Raw genomic sequence first — 25,327 nt, 5'->3', positions numbered from 1 at the left:
TCTTAGACCAGGCTGAAGATAAGGAGCACTTATTGGGAAAGGAACCAAAAATGAACCAAGCTGCAAATACTTGTATTTGAGTGAGTGGGGCAACCTGGATTTTAGGGAGTGTGTGTCATTGCTGTAAAGTTATGCAGAATGGGGTTGTTTGCATATTTTTTATTGAATAAAAAAGAAGAGGGAGAGAGTTAGTCCTCAGCTGGCATAAATAGACACAGCTTTACTGAAGTCAGTTGCATCTGTTCATTTTGGTGAAGGATATAATTACCCCATACTGCACTCATTTTATCAGTCATTGCTAATGTTTTCTGTGTGATCCTCTAAAGCTTTTCAAGAATGAAAGCTCTGTCTGCTGCTCCCAGCACTTTGCCTCTGTGACATATGAATTGTGCCAAATCCATTTCGAGTTTTTGTTTTTAAGCTCCGAGTACAAGGGTGAAGTGAAAATAAAGTGTGAATAATAGTCTTTCTCTCAAAGGCAATGTGATATTGCTTTGAGCTGAAAAATTTACTTTCATATAGATCATCCCTGCCAGTTTGAAGGTCTGATGGATGCTGAGCATGATCCAGCTGAAATCTGATAGAGGGGAGGGGAAGGGTTTTTCAGTGTTGCTGACAAAGCCATAACAAGATCCAGGGACTGGAAGATGAAATTAAGCAAATTCAACCTTGCAATAAAATGCCAGTCATGAGCATAATAAAACATTTTAATGATTTACTGAAGCTCATTGTTAAGAAGTCTTTGGTATTTTCTTTTTGAATTAATTTTTTTTCTTTTTAATATTTTTTTTCAATTAGTCTTCAGTTTCTGGGAGAAATTACACGGCCAGCCTGTGAGCTGGAGGATGACAGTGATTCCTTTCGGTTTTGTAATTGAAGTACACTTGTTAACTTCTTTCCCAGGCCTGAAGGAGAACACATTTACCAGAAAGGCCCTTAACAATTCTCATAGCACCTGCAGATCTGCACAGATGGAACTRTTGTAATTAAATCCTGTCCTTTAGGACTGTATAGGATTGCCCACGGAGATTGGAGGAACTGTGTGATTTTCTTCCTTTCTCCTTTTCCCCACTACTTGTTTGGGTTGGCTCTTGAGGACTTCTTTTGTAAGAGGTTTTCTTTCTTACCTTATTTTTTTTTTATTGCCTCAGGGAAGAGGCTCACCTGGTGGGATGTACCTCAGGAAATTGATTTTCTGTGATCACATTTGCCTTTATCAGTGGTAAAACACACCAGGCTCTCCCCCTCCACCACTCAGCAGTTCATTCACCTCTGCACATTCAGCAATTTGTGCTCTTGAAAGCTTGAATGACGTTTTGGTGAAATGGAAGAATTTGGGCTTCATATAGGGACACCTGGATGGGGCTGAGTAATATGGGTGGGATATACGAGAAGTCAGATTAGTCACAGGAGCTGATTCTTTCATGATCTGAAACTCTTTAAAATAAATTAAATTAGATGTTGTTGAACAAAAGAACACTCTACATCCCACAGTCCCTCTTATTTCCCTGTCTGAAAAGCAGACAGCTCAGGTTTGAGAATATCTCCTTGAAAATATGCTCCCTGCAGCTATCTGAGAAGTACCAGTCTGAATTGCCACAGGAAATTAAGCGTTGCTATTATTGTGTGTTTTAAGGAAACTAAAGAACAACATGAGTTTAAGAAATCATTATATTCAAGAAGTAGCTCTCTCTTCTGCATTTTGAGCGCTGGTAGTATCACATTCTGTTTTGACAGCTGTCAGAAGTGGAATGAAAGATACTCAGGGAAAGAAGGATTTAGAATTCTTACTTGCAACATTCACCAACAGTTGCACTTTTCTCTTGGTCACATACACGCTGCCTCTTTCTCTTTTCTTCTCCTTTGCTCAACTTTGGTACCTTTAATTTCTGTGCCTCTTGTGACAGGGACTGGTGCCATTCAACCTGTGCTACTTTCAGTAGAAAATTCCTATTTGATACTGTGCATGTGCAGTGCAGTTCCTGCCTATTCCAGCTCTTCTTCGGTGATTATCAGCTCCCAAACTTTTGCTAGTACCACTGTTCTCCTTTCATCTCCCAAATTTAGGCTGCAGTTTTGCTGTGGGAAAAGGAATTTATTCTAGCTCTTTCCTTCTTATTTTTTTCTCTTGCTAGCTGACATAATTTATCTTCATAAATTACTGTAGCAATGTAGGGTTTTCAGTGACTCTACCAAAGGTCTTTCACATAGCTGTTTATTAAATGTTTACGTTTACTGTTCATATTCTGGGGGAAAGTTCATAGGTGTTGGATAACAAAGAGCTTCTACATTTGCTTTCTGTTTTGGATTCACACTTGCAGGCCCTAGAAATAACTGCTATTTCCATGTTAAATTCTTTTAGCTTTAACTCAGGAGCACCCAAAACTTAATTTTCTGTAGTCAACTCGTTTTATTGTTCTGTAATTCCAAATAAATGTGGTCTCCCGAGGTTAAGTGAACTTGGCAGGGAGTTTGCAGAGGCTCAGCCCATGAAAACAGCTGTTCCTCCTCTGTATCACACGGTGGCAGAAAGCACCCAGAGTATGCTCTGTGCTGTACGAGCTTGGTAAATCCTATCACATCAGTTCAGTGTGCAGCACTTTACAAGAATTTAGTACTTTGGGAAATTAAGTTTGTTTAATTGTCTGTGCAGGAGGATCTTATTTTATAATGAAGTAATGTTTGTTCTTCCACAACTTGTAGGGTGTGTATTATGGGTGTGTGTAGGATTCATAACATCTGGCAGTCTATATATATATATAAACATATACACACATATATATATACATATGTATGCAGTAGAAAATATAATTACATAGCTGGAATATATATAAATATTTTGTTTTAATTAGGCTTTTGATTAAATATAAAAGTGCAATTAAGAGTGACAGATACAGTAGACCCTGGTAGATTGCGTGACAGTTTTTTGTTAAAAAAATTCCTGAGCTGATGGGTTTAAACCAGTGCTCTGGGCACTACTTTTGAAAATAAGGCAACCTGTGTATTGCTGCATTTAATATTTGCTGTGGAGATGGAAGGGTACATCTCCTTCTTGACATGATGGGGAATGATGGCCAGCCTTGAGAGATGGTTTTCTGCCCATCAGTAAATCCCTGCATTTTCATGAAATTGCTTACTTAGGCTCAGGATTGAAGCTGGCAGCATCAGAAGGGCTCCTCTAGGCTCCAGCGTTGTGACACAGGCAGCTGTTCCCCACATCTGTCTTTTAGAACTCATCATTTTGCTTTCACAGTATGGAAGGTGCAAGGAGTGACAGGACTAAACAAGCACAGAGGGAAATGACTGTTTTATCTGTCTGTATTAACAGATAATTTGGGTGTGAAGTTAACTCCATGTGAAGGAATTTAAATTATTTATTTTCAATCCTGGAACTGTACTTAACATGTTAAAGCAGACCCATGTTGATAGGGTGATGTTAATTATGCCACTGGAAACACATCACATGAGGTGAAAACAATTGATTGCAGCCATCATTCATGGCTCTGAGTACAGACACAGCCATTGCAAAGCTGGGCAAAGTGTCCTCTTCCATCCATGGAAATGATGGAAGATCTTTAATGATTGCAACAAAATATGAAGTTTGATGGTTGTGGGTTTCTGATATCCCTCTCTTTTATAAAATTTGTCTCTTGTCAGTTAAGTGATTGTGTAACTGATCTCCTCTCCATTTCATAAGGCATGTCTTAAACATGAAGATTTTCATTCACCCATCCACCAGTATAAAAGCATATGCTTTACTCTCCCTGTACACACTTTCCCACAACTCCCTTAATGATTCAGTGCCCAACTCTTCAATCCACAGAAAGAGCATTGTGTCCTTCAGAACAGGAAATTATTGCATTCTTCAGAAAGGCTTTGCCTTACACATCCTGAGAGCTGGACGCGTCTTGACTAGCAATTGTATGGATGCGTGCTAATCAAAATAAAGATTTGACTCTCTCCTCCCTTTTTGTTCGGCAGTTCAGAACTTCAAAATGATCTAATTGAGAAGTGCTGGGAATATATCTACAAGCAAATGAAGGGCAGGCTACATGCAGTTGCTCCATTCTGTTTTTCTAGATGCTCCTGCTCCACGGTTAATGCAATTAGAGATTCTCCTGAGAGCGTGCAGTGTTTGTTCTTGCTCCTGCTAACACCTGCCTCTCTGTTTGCAGGTTAGGCCAAAGACCCTGATTCCAGACAGCCTCCCAATCTCCCCGTGCAGAGACCAACCTTCCAAGCAGCCTCCCACCTTCCAGAAGGCAACCATAGTGAGCATCAAAAACCCCAGCCCTGCCCTCCCGACTGCCAACAACACCGTCAGCCATGTACAGACGCCCAGCAGCCAGTCACAAAGTGTCACCGAGCCCACAGCTCTCTCGTCCCCTCTGAGCAGTGCTGGTGTGGCCTACGCCATCATTTCCACCTCCCCCAGCAATGCAGCTCCCATCAGCACCAGTGCCACGGTCTCGGTGGTCAACGACAGCATCAAAGTGCAGCCGCTGCTCATCAGTGCCGACAGCAAGGTGAGCTCCTTGGGCAGCAAACGTGGGGACTGTGCTGCAGGTGGGAGCAGAATATTCGCCTGGGAGCGCATTTCTCAAAGAAAAAAATCAGAAAGCAATGGGAAGATTCTTACAGGGGCACATAGTAGACTTTTATCTGTGTGCAAGCCCTGTTTTTTAGTGGGAACTAAATGCATCATTATGTAGCCTGACATTAAYGGGACCATATGACTTTCTCTTTCCWTAGGCCAATCCTCACTAGTAATAACCCTGAATTCTGCACAGCTCAAATTTCCTATGGACTCCCTCTTCATTGATACAGTGATACTGGTTCTATTGACTGACCCCCAGTGATAAAATAATATAAAATAATATAAATAATATAAAATAATATAAATAATGTAAAATAATCAGAGATTCCTTCCAGGGGAAGACCAAATGAAATGAGAGCTCAGGGTTTCAGAACTGACTGGGAGATGAATCAGTAGACAGAAAACATTCAAGCTATGAAATACTTGTTTGTTCTGCTTTTCAGCCTTGGAATACAAGAACTTCACCACTCTTATACCAGAAAGAAATTCCATACAGGATACCAAAGCACCCAGCAGACATTAGCTGTAATTTACTACTGGGATTCTGCTTCTTTTGGTCCCGTTGGCAGCACACATTCTCACACAGTGCTAAAAAAGAATACAGGATGTAGGATGGCTTTTGAGGCTAATAAAAGCAGACATCTCTTCCCCACTTTTTTTGACATAATTTATTTTTCTCTTATTTAAGATGGCTACTGGTTAAGAAAACCATCCCTTTTAATGCCCTTGAATCTTCAAGAGTGACTGAGTTGAGATAAGGTATTCTAACACTTGAATGACATTGATTGAAAGTTAACAATGAAATAGATGGAATAGGCCCAGTGTTCAAATCTAACAGTCTTTATCTAGAAGGTAATAGTCCTTGGCAAGCCCTTTTGAAGCTTCCATAGTCCTTCTGATTATGGTATGAAGTCACACGTGTAGTTCTGTGGGCAGAAATTGTCATTCATTCCTTTTACTTTAATCACTTCTAGAGAATGTGACCTGCATTGCACAAATCTTCATGTGGTAATACAAATATTTGAGCAGTTGGATATACGAACATATATGGGTGTATGAGATGTGTCCTAATTCCTGTGGGTTCTAAATAAGAATTAATTTTAATTTAAAACACGTGCAGTTTATTTAGTTTATGGGAAAGTGGCCATCCACTGCTTATAACATGTAAAGGCTGAGGACTGAAGTCTGATCTCAGTTGCATGAGGAATGTCTTCTTTCCCATCTTTTCCCATCTTCTTCCCCTGTCTTCTTTCTTGCTCTGTAATAACACTGGTATGGCTGAGATCAGACTGGGTTTGAATGTTTAGTAATCCCATTTCTTCTACTTTTGCAAAATAAAATCAAAGGAAAGACCTTAAAATCACACCACAAGTGCTAAAGCATGGCTGATCAGCCACCTTCACAAGTCATCTAAATAAAAAGTGCTCTAATTTTCACTGGCATAGATCAAGTGACATAGGCTACAGTAGGTTTCTAATGCACCAATAAGAATTTTTAGCAACTTAAGTATGGATTTAGGACCCTAACCTAGGTGTGCTGTTGTTTTATGCTTTTGACTTGTGACTTTCATTATTTATTTGTAGGGTATCAAGTAACCCTTAAAGAGGACTCAAAGGTTTCAGGCAGGAAAATCCATTTTCATATAGTGAATTCTCTTATTTGTACATTGTCTTTTAGGTTATCATTATTCAACCTCAAGTCCAAACCCAGACAGAAAGTAAAGTGGAGATAAAGAATCCTCCTGAAGAGTCAGCTCAGGGACCCCCTGCTACCAAAAAGAAAAAGGAGGAAAACCCAGAGGTGATTTTTTTTTTATTTTTAATAAATGAACTACAATGTGGTTGAGTTATGGGGGCCAAATCTAAACATTCTTCTGTGTGCATATGCAATTACTTTATTTGTGCTTATGATTCTGTTCATCTCTCCTCCCAATCTCTGCAATCAGGGTGATTTCCCTGCCAGTGAGTGCCCTGACAAATTTGGTTTGCACCATTCAAACCTTCCAGTGTCACAAAATGTGAGGCTTGGAGGTCTCATAATAATTTAGGCTATAGCTGGATTTATGTGAAAGGTGTATGAAAGCTTAAGATATTTTCTGTTATCAAACATACAGCATCAGATTTAGAGGCTGTGTTTGAGGTGGAATTAACATTTCTTTTTTAAGCTGACCTTTTACTTCTTTGTAATGAATCTTGCAATTTTTTGATTGTATTACTAGTTTCCTGCATTTGCTGTGTACATGTCCCACAAGTACATCAATTCTAGCCTGAAATACTTTAAAATCCTTAACAGTGTGAGAGTAGAGTGGGTTATAAGACTAAATCTCTTTTGTGAACTATACTTATGTTTTAAACTAGAAATATAAACTGCCAGTCCCTGTAGATAGAGGGTCTCTAACAGACACTTTGGATTTGGGCTGGGTATGTTCACATTAGATTGGGTGCAATTTTGGGGCAGTTTGAGAAGCTACACAAACTGAATCTACTTTTGTGGAAATGCTCAGCTCCTGTGAAATCTTAACCTCATTAGTGTAATAAATGTGTAGCACGAAAGTATCCTTGGAGCTGTAGGTTTAAGAGAATTATTACTACATGAATTTATAATGTCACTGGAGGCATGTGGGTGGCCATTTTACCATTTTAAGAGGTTCATATAGTTAAAACAGTGTTAAGGATAAGAATTTTAGCCCAAAATATCACAGCTCTGTTTAGAAGCTCTGCAGAACTACATGTGGGAAATCTCCCAAGTTTAAAATCTGACCCTTACAAGAATCTTCATTACCACTGAATGAAGGGATTGTAGAGTCCTGTTTTATTTAGGAAGGTATTTCCAAAAACTTATTTATTTTGTTGCACCTTATGGGCAGAAAAGCCAGTAGGCCCTGCTTAGAAACAAAATGCTAGGAAAAGGTATCCATTTTTATTTGCCTGGAAAAACTATTGAATAAAATTCTTCCACAGAGATGCAGGAAGAGGCAATGGGACCGGGCACTATGAAATTCATAAATGCAAGGGATTTTCATTACAGTCCCAGCTAGAATATCTCAAAGACCTTTTTCTAACCACAGGCACTGTTCCTACCCTGTTTACTTGGAGGTCTCAAAAACTTTTATTTGCTGGGTAGGGTGCTGACACTGTGCCCTAAAGTATGACAGTTTTTTTCTTTTCATAGATTTGTTTCCCAGCATAAATAGATAGGTCTAGGGTTAATTTCTTTTGTTCTTTGAAAGTAAACTTTAGTTGATTATCATGTATTTATGCAATTAGTGTAATTAGACCTAACAGCATAATTAGTATAAATATATGTAATGATATAAATAGAACATGCAATTAGAAAATTAAATGCTTTTGTGAAAATCTTTCTTCTGCTTCGTGAAGATACATACTGTGTCTTTCTAAAAGCACTCATGGCTTTTAAGCAGATTAATAAATTTAGATCAAAGACAACAAAGATAACGTGGTATTTTTAAGAAGAAAATAGGCATTGAGGCACTTTTCACTTTTATTTATAGCCAAAGCACAAAACTGAGGCAGGAACTCCAATAGGGCTCTGTGTAGATCTCAGTTGGGAGGGACTGGGATTGAACAAATTAAAGTGACAATTTGAAAAAAGCTAACCAAAAATAACCAGGTTTACCAGCAGCCAGGAATCCCACGTGCAGTTACTGAGAATTCCTGAACAATCAAAGAGTGAGGATAATCACTGTCTTTAGTTCCTGACATGGTCATTCCATAGGGCTCAGCTGGAGATGGAGAACAATGATGATGGATCCAATGATGGGTCTCCTTCCACCAGGATGATTCCTAAAGAAATGGAGGAATTACAAAAGGGAGCTGCTCCTCTGGGGAGAAAATACCCCAGACAATGTTTTGTGGTTTTGTTTCTCTGAGTTTTTTGTTTGTGTTTTAGGGGGGAAGTTAATACTTTTTTTTTCTTGAAGGGACCTGAGTTCAACACAGAAAGAAACAGAATTCTATCAAAAACTTTTTACTCATTTAAAAATTCATATTAGCAAACTATCTGGCAACATTTTAATTCTAAAATGTTTTTTTTTTCTAGAAGAAAAAATACTGCCATGAATGCTGGTTATTTAGTTACTGGTGTTTTTAATCCCTCCTAAGAAGTACAAGAGAGACACACAGCAATTGTCAAATATATGCTAACGTTAGACCTGGATTGAAAATCTGGAAAAAATAAAGTCTTGGTTTTGCGGCTTTCTGTACAGAGGAGGAACAATAGATACTGTGATAATTGGAAGGAAAGCTTTGCAGTGGAAGTCAGGTTTTGAGTTGAATCCAATAGGCTATGGGGGTGTGAAATATCAACACCCATAAAAACAAATACAAATATAAAAAACAAATAYAATATAACAAATATAATATGCTKGTTAAAAAGAATACAGCTTCCACTGGGATTTTTTAAAAGAAACCATCTTTCAAATCCCTACAAAAGCTAACCCTTCTTGTGTTTAATCATGAGATCATTATCAAGTCCACTTGTGGTAGTTCTTCGTATTTTAAGCAAGTATGTTGTCATTAGATTTAGTTGGATACAAATTCAAACAATTTCAGATCAAAGAGAGGAAATTGTTTAGCAAACATTCCAGTACACAAATAATTTTGGTTGAGGCATGTTTTGAAAATTTTTTTATATGAAGATATGTTTTGTGCTTATACAGTTTGGAAGACTTGTGAGTTATATTTTAGATCAGATTCCTCGCTGCAAAATGAGTTCACCAGTGCCAGTGGGAGATGTTTGTTCTCTCCCTGTTGAGGAAAAATGTTGGATCAGTACATGCCTTTACAGTCCATGCACACAGTGTTATTTTTGTAGCCTGAGAAGAGAAATTTCTGGGTTTTTTGGGTTTTTTTTGAGGGGAGGGGACTTTCAATATGCTTCCAATATCTTGTTTACTGTCGTTCAATTCATATTTGTTTTATACAAAATTCATACAGCTTGTTCCCATCCAATAAAAGAAGTGCCATGTCCAGATCATAATAAAAATACAAAATTACTTCACTAAAGAATGGAGTAAGAATCCATCTAGCAATGTGAAATTGAACTGATTGAATTAACTGAATTGGTCGTGTGTTATGTGAGATCAGCAGTTATTTAGCATTGGCTTCAGAAATCCTTGAACTGCTGGAGTTTATGTAGTCATACAAGGAGAACCAGGCATATCTGCAGCAAATCTTCAATTAAAATTCCTCACATTACTATGCAATCAAGTAAGATAAGTTTCTAGAAGATTTTACTGGGTTTATTCTGTCAATACTAACTTTACCATGATTGTTGTAGCAGAAAATCTAACCCCTGTTTATTTTTTCCTTAGAAAATTGCCTTCATGGTAGCACTAGGACTGGTTACAACAGAACATTTGGAAGGTAAGATGGCATGTGTTGATTTACCGTTCAGTTTTTTGAGGGAAATGTTTTCTGGTGGTGCTCTGCTGGTGATTTTTACAGAATCTCAGTGGTGATTTTTACAGAATCTCAGAATGGGGAGGTTGGAAACCAGTGGAAGCCACGTGGTCCAACCTCCCTGCTCAAGCAGGGTCATCCCAGAGCAAGTTACTGAGGGCTGTGTTCAGATGGAATTTGAATCTCTCCAGAGGATAAGATTCCACCACCTCTCTGAGTAATCTGTTCAGTGATATTTTACCCTTCTGGTAAAGAAATTCTTCCTCATGTTCAGGTGGAATTTCATGAGCATCAGTTTGTGCTCTTTGCTTCTGTCACTGGGCACAACAGACCACAGCCTGGTACATGCTCTGACCCCTTTTTGCAGATATTTACACACATCAACAACATCTCCTCTCAGTTTTTGCTTCTGCCATCCTGTGAAGAGCAATGAAAAAATAGAAAATTAAAAAATCAGGTGAATTGTTCTCTTTGCAGTGTGCAATATTGGGTGACCTCACTTAGCTCAAGGGGCATGAGGACTGGCACAGGCTGGTATTTGGACTCACTTGGTCATCATGGTCCTTTAAAGAATTTTAATAAATAGAGAAAATAGTGAAAGAAAAATACTGCAAAGGCTCTGTCTGCCACGGTCAGCTCACAGTGATTCTTGATCACAAAAATTGTTAATGGCAGCTGATATTTACTGCCCATCCCATGGACCATAGTCAGCAAAATACTTAGGAATTTCCAGTACACTGAGTTTAAGTTTCATGTGCTTTAGACTTAGGAGCATGCTCAACTACCTTGTGTCTCAAGAAGAATCCACCATTTTTAGCTTGATTTCTTTTTACTAACATTTCCAGATCCTTAATCTTAGGGCAAGCTGCAAATTAGAGAGAAAATACATCCCAATTGTAATATCTCCTCCATATATGCAGCAGGTTCCTATGGGTCTTGTTGCAATTTTTCAGTGTTTTTCCTCTTTAAATCTGCATTTTAGAAAATAATTTCATGTCCCAGTGACTGAGAATTTGAAAGCAGTTTAAAGTAAGTTTAAGCCTTCGTCATTTTTAATCCCTTAATGGTAATGGATTGAAATGGAAATCAAAAAGCTACAGCAATTTGAGGAGAAGATTTATAATCCAAAAAGTGCAAATGATGACTGGTTCTCATTTTCTTTGTCTAAGGAAAATAGGACATCATTTGAAATTATGCTGAAGTACAAATTATGCTTACAACAGAAAGGACTTAATTTTGAATAATTCTACATCCTTTGATTTTATTGGAACTAATAAATTGTTTGTGTGGATTTATTGCTTATGCTCAAAATGCCAACCAGTGCTCCATTCTGTTTGTTGTACACTAAATGTGGAGATGCACATTTTGAACCAAACTGCTACAACACTCGTCACGCAGAATCAATTCTTGAAGACAAATTCACTTTTTATATTCCTATTGACATTAAATAAATGGTTCCAACCAAGAGCTGTTTACTGTGGAAAGGGTATTCCTTCACGAGAATTCGTGATTACAACTGTCAAAAATGCCCTTATAGCTTTCACATGCTAAAAGTTATTATTTTACTGCTCTGTCATGTTTATGGTTATCAGTCATTGCTGTTTATCAGGAAGCAGTGGCCATTGCACAGTTTTCAGTGCAATGAAAAAAATCCTTTTGGGCCTCATAGAATGAGCATGCAGAGTGTTTATTGGTGAAGGCAGTAGATTGTTGGAGTTTGGCCTCCAACATAAAGCTATCTTCAAATTCATTCATCTTTGTCAAATGTATTACAGTTTAAATTTTCCTGTTTGGTTTCTGCTTTTTAATTAATAAACTAAGGAATAAGATAGCTCAATTCTGTGATGCAGTGCGTGGTTGTAACCTATTGAATCTTTTAGTATTACAATTGTGTAAAAAAAAAAAAGGTAGAAGGAAAAATTTTAAAAGGAGGACCTTTAGTTCAGATCATTCTGAAAATGCCATTCCTCTCCTTCTGAGACAAAACAAAACAGAGCTGTCACCACCACGGGGGCATTTAGAGTAGCAAGATCCCTCTTGTACCTCAGTGCAAAGTCTAAACTTCACCTTAAAAGATTCACATAGGAAATATTTTGGAATGGAGCACACATTTTGTGTTGTGGGATGGATGCTGTGTGGCTCTTCTTGCTAAAAGAAGAGATAATTAATGGAGTTTATAATCAAAATAACAGGCTTTACAAGACATATTTGTAATAATCTCACTATTCTGAACTGACTTCAAGAGCTTTAAAAAGAAATTCCGTATGATGTGAATTGAATCCTAGCTCAGATCAAAGTAGCATTAAACTTACAGATTTCTGTGTAAGAAAATTGGAGTAATCTGCTCCCTCTCTCAGTGTTTCCAGTGTTGCACACATGGCTGGTTGTTGCTAAACACAATCCTCAGCATGTGCCATCTCCAATGAGTGTCACCCCTGAGTGGAAGGGGCTGTGGAAGTTCAGTGGAAGGGCTGCAGTGCAGAGTTTGTGTGCTGCTGTTTGCAGTGACACATATATATACACACACATATGGCTATAACAGCATTTAGTGTGCTCAGGATTGTGAAATTCCATGCTCCTGCTTGGATAAATCATCACATCCTAGTTAGAACTGAATCTAGCCATGCCATCTCATGCTTTTTCTAACCTCCACAGAGGAAAAGTAATGTAAATTGAATTTAAAAGGTTCTCTGTGTTTTCATGTGATATGAACTACAAAGCTTAATTGCTTTAAATGCTTCCCTTTGGTTAATAGCAGATGTTGAGAGTGCTTTGAAGGCTCTTGGTGTTTGCTGAATATGTGTCTGAAGGGATCATAATAAAAATCTTGTAGATCAGCAGAAGTCTACCTTGAAGGAAGGAAAAAATAAAAAATGCCTGTGTTCTGAATCTCACAAGGAAAAGCTTATTAATGTCAAACCTTGAACTGCAGCAAATATCAATGCTGCTGCAACCCAATTATACTTTAGAAACTGAACACAAACCCCAAGGGGCTGAGGGTAAGAGCATCTTGCTTAACAAGTTATATCTACATTTTTCCCTGATGAATGAGAAATACACAATTCATGTTCCTTTCCATGGTAACAGAAATCCAGAGCAAGCGTCAGGAAAGAAAGAGAAGAAGCACAGCAAATCCAGCCTACAGTGGACTCTTGGAAACAGAGGTACTTTATCATTCACTTTCTTTACCACAGTTATATTTCATGTCAATAAAAGGTCTAAGTGTTTCTTGCTGCAAAAATACATATGAATGCAGAACCACTGTTACTTGTAAAAGGATGCTGATGTAGAAAAGAAAGAAAAGATCTCATCTCAGTAGCTAAGCAACAGGTTTTCACCCCACAAGATCACTTGCTCCAAACTAGAATTCATCTTCATTTCAATAAAGGCCAAAAGGACTAAATTAGTGTGAGACCTGATTACTCTTTTGCCTACAAAGGCAGTTCCTTTAGATCATAACTGGAGAAGTGCTGTATTATGTTCAAATGTGCATTTCTATTTCTCTTTTCCTAAGTGCCAAATAATAAGTGGAGAACTTTGCTTTTTTTTATTAGTGGCATTCATAACAGGGGTGTGTTGGTTTAAGAATCAGTGTGCTCTGCAGGGAGTGAGGAACCCTGAGTAATAAATATAATCATATATAATTGAAAATAAAATGCTCTGGATAATCTCTGCTGTGTGTTTCACTTACACTGTTGTATTTATGGTGGTGCAATCAGAATTTGGTCCTGAATTATATTGGATTACAAACTTGGTGTTAAAGCAGCTTATAAAAAGGCTTCACCTTTTCTGTTTTTTTTTAATTTGTTTCTAAACATATATGCATTTATTCAGCAAATTAAAATTTCACCTTTGAAATTTCAGCACAGTTTGGGTTTATTGTCTGAACTTTCTACTGAAATGATGCTCAGTTGCAGCCAGCTCTCCATTTAAGCAAGACTTCTCTGTGTTCTGAGTTCTTTAAGCCTAAAGAAAGTGATTATTCTTTATTTAGGTACAAGTTTTGCAGAATTTTTGTATGCCAGCATTTCAGATTTCTGTCTTTGTTGGCAGATAGCAAACAGATGAAGCTGAAAAGAAACCCACCACTGCAGTCAAACTGCTGAGTCACTTGATTGTTCTTTTTTTGAAAGCACTGGAGATTTTTACACTTCAGAGCATCTTTGGGCACTTGAGTTCTTCCAAATTCCTCAACTATTTTGTTCAGTGTAAACACTGATGTCCATACAGACAGTATCTAACACAACAGGAGCTTTAGTTTGCTAGCATTAACCCTGTCATGCCTTAGACCTTTTTGCCCTCAATATTAAAATACTTGCAGCAGTTTTGTGGCTGCAGCCAGATCAGAGTTTGTGACAAACTCAATTATCTTGGAGCAGAGCTGGAAGAGAAGATGGCCCAGGTCTGCTGCACCCCAGTTCATCCCTCTTGTAGTAGCTATTCTCAAAAACATATGCTGGAATGAAAGGAGAAATAAATGTCAGTGAAAGAGTCCTGTGGCTGATCAGCTGTGTCCTCATTAGGAGCTGTCATTAAGCACTGACCATGGGGAATGGCATTCATGTCAAATGGAGGCAGATGGTTTTTTTTCTCTGATCAATTAGCTGTTCAGATGGATTTGCTAATTAGTGAGTTGAGGTATTTGTGGCATTTCAGGCATTTTGGTACAGTTTAATTTAGTCTGCTGAATGATCTTTAATTCATGATTGTTTAAATTGAAATTGTGTATAAATTAGAACTTTTATTTGCCAATACCCCTCAAAATATCAGGAGCTCAGCATTTGAAGTGGTGATGCTAACTTTGGTTGCAAAAATGTAATTGTGGTCTTATGTCTTCATTTGAATGACGTGCTTTTTCTTTTCGAAGTTTTGTTCTTTAAAAAAAAATGAAATACCATTTTATTTTCCTACACTCAGTAGCCTTTTTATCCCATAGGAAAGAGTGAAGTTTCAGGCTGGTTATTTTTTTAAGAAATAAAAAACATCTATTCAAAATTCATTAATAGATTGGCAGGCATCAGTGTATAAGAGAATAGTTTGGTCACCCCAGAATAAATCATTTATTAGGAAAACCCCTCTAATTTTCTTCCAAGCAGAATCTAAAAACATCTAATGAAGGAAAATGGTCCAGTCCTCAGAAGAACAGTTTGGGCTTGTCTAGACTATTAATGAAGCCTGACTTTCTATTGCCCACGGCCTCTGCTGTCCATGGGCTGTGTTAGATGAGCTGAACACCTCACACAGGTTTGTGGTGCTCTGTGTTTGGAACTTTGGTGATCTCAGCAGATTGAAATCACTGCCTGCTCCTTGAGATCCTGCACATTCACTTCTGAAAGGGAAATGTTTTGCTAAGGCCCTCATTTATTGCTTGCATATAAATATTCTGTGTGAATATAATATGCTTGCATATAAATATTCTGTGTGAATGTTCCTCTGGACCGCAGGCAGGTGTCACAAAGGTAGCAACATTTTTCCTACTGATGAGAAATCCATCAGCATTTTTATATATTCAAATAAAGATATCATCTCATAGCAATAATTTTCCTGTATGGACGTTTTTGGTTTGGAGTTACTTTTGCTGTATCCTTGCTCTTTTACCAGTCCATGCAACATATCCTGCAACCCAATCAGTAACATTTGCAATTTGTATTTCTCTCTTCTTAATCAAATCTACTGCTCTGTGAAGAACTTGTTAGAAAGGTAAATAATGCAACTGTTTGGCTGTGTCAGTAGTGAGTCTAAGTAGTTTTTGGAAAGCTGGTTACATCTGAGGGAAGCCCGTGGAGATTGTTAATCTGAAATGTGATAAACAACCAGAACACTTAGAAATGACACAGGGTTTGGTTTCTTTTCCCTTGCAGAGGAAACGCCTCGCATCGAATTATTTGAATAACCCCTTGTTCCTTTCAACGAGAGGTAAGCATATTTTTAAATGAATATACTATTATTCTGATGAATGCTGAAAATTTATTAGTAGGATTTCATATGAGTTACTGTAAGAATAATTACTTTGTAGAATATACTGCCTTCATTTTTTAGTATGGGGTGAAAATAAATAATTTTCCTGGAAAAACAATGGAAGGTTAAGGCTAAAGGTCACAATGGTGTAGAAATAGATCCAAAGCCTCTGCAATGAGTGGAAAATCTGACATCTGCCACTGTAAGAACCATGCAGTGAGAGAACTGATTGAAGAAAGTAATGTTGCCAACCCCAAGTGTAAAAAAATATATATCTTGACAAATAATTACTATTTTAGGCTTTTCATTTGCCTCTTCTGACCAGCTTTAAGAAACTGCTCTTCATCCTCAAGCACTAAAAATTTCTCATGTTTTGCCTCAAAACAATGGCTGAAAACCACAGTTTTTCTGATTCCAAAAGGTGGAGCTGTGAATCTGTAAACCTGATGACTTTGAAGATGCCTTCCAGTCTTGTATATCCAAGAACTTCAAATCTGAAGATTTAATAGCAAATGTCTTGAGAATTAGCAACTCAGAGGAGCCATTTGGGGATGCTGATGATTAGCTCACGGAAAGAAGTGCATTTCAGGAAAAAATGTGCAACACAGAGAAGACAAAGAGTTTGGATTTTTGTGTGAGACCTAACACAGAGAGAATATTGAGTGCAGTGCAATTCTTCAGATAAGGCTCATATTTTAAGGGAGAAAATGAGAAGCTTGAGTTGTATTTCAGAAGAGGAGACAAAGCCAGCAAAGAATTTTGATTCTGCCCTTGCCCTTGTTTTGCCTTTATAACTTATTCTCCACTGTGGTGCATTACAGGTAATAGAAGACAGACCTTTTTCTAAGTTCAATATTATTTCAGTATTGGGACCATTTGCAGTGTAATTATAATTGAGACATGAAGTTTTGACTATTTTCAGTGTTTGCCTGATCTCCCTGTCAAGTGTCATGTTTAATGCTTGAGATTCACCTTTCTGCCTTCAAAACTTCACGTGCCAATAGACATTTGGCCTATTTACCATATGTGTTGGGTCTCAGAGGACAGGACAGGTTATCCCAGTAAACAGCTATGATGACATTCCTCATAGCAGGAGGCCAGGCTCATGTCAGCCCCAGCAGAACATTATTCCTAGCTTAGTTTTATCTTCAAAATTAAAATTGTCATTTATTGTTTGCCTTATCACAGCACTTGTTTTTCCCACATAAACACATGTGAGGAATCAGGAGATTGGTAGCAAGCTGTGCTGCCAGCCCCTTGGTGGGTTTATGTGATATCTCTGACCTTCCTTTTTCTGACATGTTTCCCATTTTATTTGCAAAGAAGTAAGCAAGTGGCAGAGCTCTACTGATGCAGCTGTTTTGGAGTTGCCTGGAAATCAGCAGCCTCCCTCCTCAATCATTAATTCCACTTTCAGTCCTGTATTTTGGTTTTTCAGAATCCAGAATACGTGCTGGAGTTCTGTATATTCTGAGAATGTCAAGCTGGACTTTTTTACAGAATCCCCCACTCTGCAAGGGATTTTTTTTTTGTTCTGCTAAATGCTGAAGGCAGGTGCTGTCCCAGATTGTTGGCTCTGTAGTGATGCAGCTCTCCAGCTTCAGTGCAGAGATGGCTGCCCCTCCTCTTATAAAGTGATCCTATAAAAACATTGCCTTCAGTTTAATTTTTCAGCAGCTCGAATGGAGAAGTGGACATGTTTTAAGGAGTTTAAAACTTTGTAGCAAATGTGAGCGGAAAAGACAAATAAACAAGCTAGGAAAAAAAATCCCCATGACATCGAGGAAATAACTGTCATTTCAGGAAACACAGAAGAGGACAATTCTTGTAAATTTTAATCAAAATGTCAATTAATCAGGATTCATTTATATGAAAATGTCTTATCTGAAATGAGGTCACATCCCCTGACATGTATCATTTGTACAAAAGACTCATCAATTATCAAGCCTCTGTTTATCCCAGTAACATTTATATCCCCTGAGTAATCATGGTGTCATACAGTGGTGTATCTTTGTGTGTGTATTTGTGGATATGAAGTGACATCTACACATTTTATAAGTCTGTGATTATTTATGGAATTCATAGCCAAAGCGTACTACAATTCTTGGGAAAAGTAGAGAAATTTATGGAAGAAAAAAAATCTGTCAAAGGCTGTTAAATAGAACAGCCTTTTTAACACCCAGCATGCCGAGGTTCTTTAGGAACACCTTTGGACTACCAACATGAAAATTTCTAAAAATTTCAAATACTATGACCTTTTAGTATCAGACCTGTGGACATGGTATTCCTGCAATGTACATTTTTAAATCTCAAATGCTAACTTCACTGCTTGCTGTTACATTCTTTCCTGCCTGCACTAATTTTGACAATGTCCTGATCTCCTATGCCACAGCTTGACTAAAATTACTTCCATAGCTGCCAACTAGCAGCAACATATTTTCCACTAATCTGTTTTCTGCCCTTCTTTTATATGCTAGCAAATGAGGATCCATTCTGGAAGGTATGTGGGGCAAAGTTTGTGTATTAGCAGGTATCTTTCTCATCTCCAAGTATTCAATGCTTGCTTCTGATTATTGTAGTGGCTCTCAAGGTTTTCTTTTTCCACTTAAATATGTTTTTGAGTTCCTAAGCTGGAATTTCAGAGATGAACTCTTGGGCTTTCATATGCAAGGTTTGAGTTTAGTCCCTTTGTTGATTCCACTGATTGAGAAATTGCAAGTCCAGATTTGTGGGTTTAAGGAAAATGTTATAAGAAAAATGAGTAACCATTCTAGTTTGTAAAGATGGTATCTCTTTACATTGAGGTTAAAATTAAGATTCTTTGAGCAGGTAGTTTCTAAAGAGTAATATTTTGGAGAGTGATTTTTTTATAAGACTGCTATAGAATTCAAGATACACAAACCTGACTAAAACTGCCATGAAACTTTTTAATTACTATTCCTAAAAGTGAAAATATGCTTTTGGAATTAACAAACATATAAAATTACTACAGTCCTTTCTGGAAAACCAGCAGGATTTCTTTTATTTTTTATAATGATTCACAAGCCACGAGAGTTTCAAAATCAGTATCTCCTTTATTAAAATGCACTTAATTATAAGAAGAGTAATTAATGTTGCCACCAGATTAACATAGCAATTTACTACATGACATTGTAACTTTGTTGATGAGTCTTAGTTCACGTTATGTATTGCTTCAGACAAAGCACTAATCTGTCTTGTTGGAGAAAGGTTGTCAGAGCAAATCTGAGCAGAGAACAATTAATGCCAGGGAGAAAGAAGCCAGAGGAGTTCACCAAATAAGGTTTATAGCCCAAGGCTGTGCTCCAGCCTCCTGTTTCCCCAGCTGCTCTTTGAGGCAGTGGCCATGAAAGATGGAACTGTGCATTTTCCCCAGAAACCTTTTCTTGTTTGCTTCCTTCTGCTTTGGGCATGAAGGACGAGTGATCCCCACATTAACTCTGACCCAGGACAGAGCCCTGCATAGGGATACGAGTGTTATAGTAACACATTGGCCAAAAGAAAAAAAAAAAAAAGTGAAATAATTCCTATGTCACAAGCTGGTTATATTAATTGACTCGCTCTTGTGTTTGATTAATCACGTTTTATTTTTCTGTTTCAATTTATGGAACTTCCTTTCGGCTCTTCTGTTGTTTGAATTTGTTGTTATCATACATCCATCATGCATTCATTATTTCTGTGGCTCTCAGGGTCCTTTTGATAATCAGATTTCGTGTTTGAAGGAGCCTGGCTTTGTTCTACAGAGGGAAGCTCTCCATGGATTTTTACCCAGGGCACCCTTCTCTTGCAGAACGAGATCCACCACGATGAACACTGCACTGCCTGCAAGCGTGGGGTTAACTTGCAGCCCTGTGGCACGTGTCCCAGAGCATATCACCTCAACTGCCTGGAGCCACCCCTCAAAACTGCCCCCAAAGGGGTCTGGCTCTGCCCAAAGTGCCAACAGAAGGTAAGATACATGCAGCATGGCGTGCCAAGAAAGGAAAATGGGAGAAACTTTGAATCTGTGATGATTCAAAGTTGAATCTGTGATGATTCAAAGTTGAATCTGTGAATCTGTGAACCCTTAAATTGAATCTGTGAATCTGTGTACCCTTAAATTAATCTATAGTTGTAGCTCAATGGACTACAGCAGCTAAAGAAGTACTGAGAGGCTTTTAGTGAACTTTGCAGTATTTATTTCTGGAATTTTCACCATCCTAGAGTTAGAACATACCAGGAGTGCTGTCGTTTGCCTATAATCACATCTGCTAAGAACTGTCCTCTTAAAATGTCTCTTCAGTTCCTTTGGCTCCTTTCTTTACAGCAATGCCAGCAGCATGTAGCCAGATAAGAATGTAAATGTTAGAGATGAGGGAAGCAGTGTCAGAAGGAGACACTGCTCACCAGTGGATCTGAAAACTGTGAGGAGAACACTTCCTTTTCCATAAATGATGGTTATTACACACAACTGTTCATCACAGTCATGTCAAATATGCTAATCTGTCTAGTTGCTGTAATTCTGATTGCATGAGCAAGAAAATAATTACTAAAACACTAAAGTGTCACTTCAGTGTGGATGCTGTGCCTTAGAGTTCCTTGTGCTTAGCCTTGAGATTACTTTTATGTTTTGACACAAGGACCCAAGTTCTGGTTCTGTCAAACTGTAGGACTGGAGCAAACAYTATTATGTGGGTTTTTGGAATCCTAACCTTTTATTGTTTCCTGGGCTTATAGGTGTTAAAGAAAGATGACAGTGTGCCATGGACTGGAACTCTGGCTATTGTTCACTCCTATGTTACTCATAAAACAGGTAGGGATTAACACAGCCAGTGACAGGGGATTCCCTGCTTGCCATGGGTGATGCCATTCGAGTCCTCAGCAGTAATTTTGGTGTTACAATGCTGCCAGGTCCCATGGTGCAGGTCACAGACCATAAATGGCTGGGGAGAGCAGCCCCTTTCTGTCTCCTTGCCCTCCATTTGCTCCTTTACATCTTCTCTTTGTGAGGAAGCTCAGTGTGATCTCTCAGGAGCTGCACTTGTGGAGGAAGCTTCATCCAAGTGGTGCCTTCCCTGGAACAGGGCTGAAAGCAGCATTTTGAGGCAGAATGACAGTTTGTGAGGCAAAGTCAAGCTAAGCAGATTCAGATAATTGGGGGTGTGGTACAATGGCAGATTCGTGTCTCAGACACCACAGCAATGCCAGCTGCTCATTGTTTCAGTATTATTATTTCACTAGGGTCATATGCCATATGACCGCTGTGCACTGAGTATTACTCTTTTTTAGTTCCCTGTAGCACTTTTTCAATAGGCTGTTTGGGACATTACATCATATTTGTAAGGAGTTTTACAGAGGTCTGGCACTGTTGGAATGGTGTTTTTCAGCCAGAGGTCAGCACTGTTGCCATTCCAAGGGGCTGACCTCTTCTTAAACACCATCCACCTCTTTCTTGGAGACCTCCAGGATCACATGTGGTTTAAGGATTCATTTTAATTCATCTTGAAGGTGCACTGTAGCTTTTGGGTTGTCCTCCTGTGTGCTGTTGGCACAGACTCATGCACAGAATCCCAGAAACGTTTAGGTTAGAAAAGATCTTCAAGATCATTGAGCCCAACATCCAACTGATCCCACCTTGAATTGATCAGAGCCCTCAGTTCCATGTCCAGTCATTCCATGGGCACCTCCAGGGATGGGGATTCCACCTCCCTGGGCAGCTCCTTCCAATGCCCAACCACCCTTTTAGTGAAGAAATGCCTGCAAGCAGAAACTCCAGATTTATCTGGCTGTACCTGCTGATAAAAGGCTAATGAGACATTAACTCACCATGCAAAATACCTGCTTCTGCTTTCTGTCCTCAAGAGCACAGTGTGTCCTTTTCTTAACTCTGCATCTCCAATCTTATCGTTCCACAGTCAAAGAAGAAGAGAAGAGAAAGCTATTAAAGAGAAGCAGTGAGCTGAAGAGTGAGCATAGACAATTAGAAGAAAAAGATCGACTTCTCAACAATGCAATGAAGGTAGGACCCCTGACTGGGGACCCAGAGAATCCTGAAGAAATATTTATACAGAATTTAAGTCAAGAAACTGGTATTTTTGTGGCTAAAAAATGATTTAAGCTCCCAAGCTACTGATTTTTGAGTGTGAATATGCACATGTGCATTTATGAACAAAGGCCACTTTGACAGGCTAAGGAGGAGAAATCACTTGAATTCCTGTGGGCCACAAACTCCCCAAATAGCCACGACTGCCTTCCTTGTGGTCACATTTGTAGTTCTGAGCTGCCCAATGACTTCCAGGCACTTCCATCCTCCAGGTGAAAAGTTTCATCACAAGGTGTCCTCCAGTGGTAGCTGCTTGTCCATTAGCTCAAACCTTTTGATATTAAGAAGAAATAACCATCTTTACTGAATTTTGTAACATCTTTCCATGACTGGGAATGGATTCATAACCATTTTGTCTCTTGAAACTAATTTCAAAGCTAAATGTCTACAGGTGTCTCCACATATATTTCAAAGCTAAATGTTGCCTAGAGATGTTTCCACATATATTATGCTATGAGGAGCAGCATTCTCTGGCTGAATTGGCTGAATTCAAAGCCATAATTCCTACCCTTCATGGCTGAAGGAATTGATTTGGGGCTACCCTCCTCCTAGAGGCAGCTGTTTGTTTGCAAGGCAGTCTCAGTAAATATTTGACACTTCCTTACCCTGGAAAAATCAAAGTGGCAGCTGCAGGAGTAACTGGTCACTGCTTGTTTTACCACTGCAGTTATCCAGGGGAGGCATGTTAAAATATTTATCACATAAAACAGAGTGGAAATAAAAGCAGTAACTTATTAAAAGACATCACTGTGGGGAATATTCCCTGTCCATGTGTGTAGCACTAATGGGGCCACACGTGTGTGTAGGGGCAGAAGTAGGTAGGAAAGTGCAGTGGGCAGAGGAATTTGGAAAAAAAAATAAAAAAATCAGCATTTATCAGTGTCCTTTGGTAAGAGAGAGAGAGAGAGAGACCCGAGTGCTGCCTTTGTATTTTCAGTAACACAGCTCCTACTCTCCTGTGCCAGCCATCCCTGTGGAGTGCAGAAGGCATTCTTGCAGACTGTCTGTAGGTTGGAGTTGGAAACATCCTCCAAATGCATTTTCACCCTCAGAAAGCTGCTGCACTGTGTGCAGCACTGGTGATTACTCCACTTGTTAAGCTGTGGTTTTGCTTTCCCCAAAGAAGAATATACTTCATTTGAGCAGAATGCACACCCAGGGCACCAAAGGATGTTTGGAGAGATGTTTGACACCACTTTGAATGTATTCTCAGCCTTTCCTTCTCTCTCCCCTTCTCTTTATTTGACAGAAATGCTTAGAGCTAAAAAGCAGCCTTTTGGCCCAGCAGAAAGGGACTCAGTCATCACTGGAACGTCTCAAAACCCTCATTAGACTGATCCAAAACGAGCAGATGCTTCAGGTTACCATGACGACCACCACCACCTCCTCCCTGCTGTCCATCCCCTGGATCAAACCCTCCCCTGGCTCTGCTGCCATGCACAAAGCCTTGCAGCCATCACAGGGCAACAACTGACAAGAACTGGGTGAGGTCTAAGAAAGGGGGACAAGAACTTTATGCACGAGAGCAGAGATGAGACTGGAACAAAGCAGAGACCACGCAATCCCAGTTGGATCCACTTAAGAGATTGCAGAGCACTCAGCCCAGTCTGTAGGTCACTGTGGCAGGGCAGGCTGTGCTGCAGTTTTGTATTTGCCAAGAACCTTCAGTGCTTAATGACATTTTGTTTTATTATGTTGGCCTTAATGTATTTATGAGTGAGGATGAGCAGGAAAAGCCAAGAGGCCGATAGGAAGTGGGATAGGCTTTTGTGGGCTTTCTGTTCTGCTTTAAGGGCAAAGGAGTTAGTGAGGTTTTAGAGAAGTAGTTGGGCTGAAAGCTGTGTGTGGGAGGGGAATCAGTGAGAAAAAGAAAGTGAAATACTTAGTACTTGATTGTGTTCAGAAGAACAAATTTGGCCCCATGGACACAGATGAGCTGGAGATGGGGTCGCTGTGACCAGAACAGCATCACGGACACTCACAGAGCCTTGGAAACAAAAGAGCATTTCTTTCAGTATTATTAGACTTGACAATTGCAAATATTTAAATAAAGAAACTGTATGAAGTTAGCATTTCTAGTAAAATATTGAAGTATTTTCATGCTGATGCTTCTGTATATGCGTTCTGAAGTATTTAAAAAAATACGACTGTAAAACTCCTTTTGCAGGTCCTTTTTACTTATTTTGCTATCAGTGTATTTTTCTCATGGAGTTTTTGTGCAAGGTTTAGCATAAACCATAATAGTGGATATCTTTGACAGTTTAGGTTTTATTTTTTAAAGAGATTATTTTTTGGTTTTCTTTCTTTTTTGTTAATTTTTGATTCTTTTTTAAAGAAAAAAAAAAAAAGCAAATAAATGTTCTGGGTTTTGTTTCTTGACAGTACAGACAATATGCCAAAAAGATGACTTTACATTTTTGTACTGCATTTTTATTGTTAAAAATATGTGATTTTAAAAATTATTATTATTATTATTATTAATTTGCTTGTAGAAATATCTGCTGAAATGGTACAGGGAAAAAAAACCTGCCTCAAGGGGTTGTTTCTTGAACTGGAGACTCAAACTCAAAACTTCCAGGGGGGGGACAAGGTACTGAAAATTAAAAGGGTTCGGTGGGGGGGTTGTTTTTGGAAACTTGATTCCTTTTTAATATTTTGTTGGATTTTAGGAAATTGGGGAAGTGTTTAGCATTAGCCTGAGAAAATCCCAGTACAGCTGCTTGTTTCACTGGCTGGTCTTCCTGATTCTGCAAGGTGGGAAGGCTGATTTTCTCAACTCACACCCCCCAGTGCCATCGTCTCTGTCCTTATGAGTTCTCCATTAATTAGCACAACAGGTAATTATGGAAAAACACCAGAGCAGGACACAAGGCTGGTGTCTCATATCAGCATATCACATGGTGCCGAATAGCTTTTCTTTTTGTTTTTAATTTTAAAAAAGAAAAAAAATGAAAACAAAAAAAATGAAAAAAAAAAAGAAACCACAGGAGGGACTGGCTTTTTCTGTTGTCCATCACTAGAGGCAGCACATGGTCCCTTCAACCATTTTCACAACTCCGGGAGAAACTGTGCAGTACTATACAAATCTATTTTAATACACAACACTCGATTGAACAAGATTTTTATATTCTTTTATTGATGAACAAAGGGAACTAAGTAAAACACAGTTGTTATACATTGGTTAATGTATGCCAATTATGCATTCTGAGTGGCTTGCAATGTAAATGTTTTCAGGTTTAATGATTTTTTTTT

The 25,327-nt window shown here is 38.6% G+C and overlaps 1 protein-coding gene across 1 annotated transcript in view; it reads left to right on the top strand.

The window, feature by feature from the left end:
- The window catches only part of LOC130583172 (PHD finger protein 21B-like), a 43,956-nt gene extending 18,904 nt beyond the window's left edge, over positions 1 to 25,052 (top strand). Inside the window, exons 3-12 of the mRNA XM_057382342.1 lie at positions 4,176 to 4,526; positions 6,275 to 6,397; positions 9,930 to 9,981; positions 13,105 to 13,181; positions 15,879 to 15,933; positions 18,453 to 18,475; positions 19,784 to 19,942; positions 20,710 to 20,785; positions 21,888 to 21,991; positions 23,325 to 25,052. Of these exons, the coding sequence (XP_057238325.1) occupies positions 4,176 to 4,526; positions 6,275 to 6,397; positions 9,930 to 9,981; positions 13,105 to 13,181; positions 15,879 to 15,933; positions 18,453 to 18,475; positions 19,784 to 19,942; positions 20,710 to 20,785; positions 21,888 to 21,991; positions 23,325 to 23,549 (1,245 nt within the window). The 3' untranslated portion in view covers positions 23,550 to 25,052. The remainder of the gene's footprint in view (positions 1 to 4,175; positions 4,527 to 6,274; positions 6,398 to 9,929; positions 9,982 to 13,104; positions 13,182 to 15,878; positions 15,934 to 18,452; positions 18,476 to 19,783; positions 19,943 to 20,709; positions 20,786 to 21,887; positions 21,992 to 23,324) is intronic.
- Positions 25,053 to 25,327: the final 275 nt, after the last annotated feature.

This window comes from Malurus melanocephalus, unplaced genomic scaffold, assembly GCF_030028575.1.
Source record: "Malurus melanocephalus ecotype Western Australia unplaced genomic scaffold, MMel_1.1 scaffold_564, whole genome shotgun sequence".
NCBI classification, from domain to species: Eukaryota; Metazoa; Chordata; class Aves; order Passeriformes; family Maluridae; genus Malurus; species Malurus melanocephalus.
Note: the sequence above shows the minus strand (reverse complement) of the source record. Positions and strands in the feature narration are given on the sequence as shown.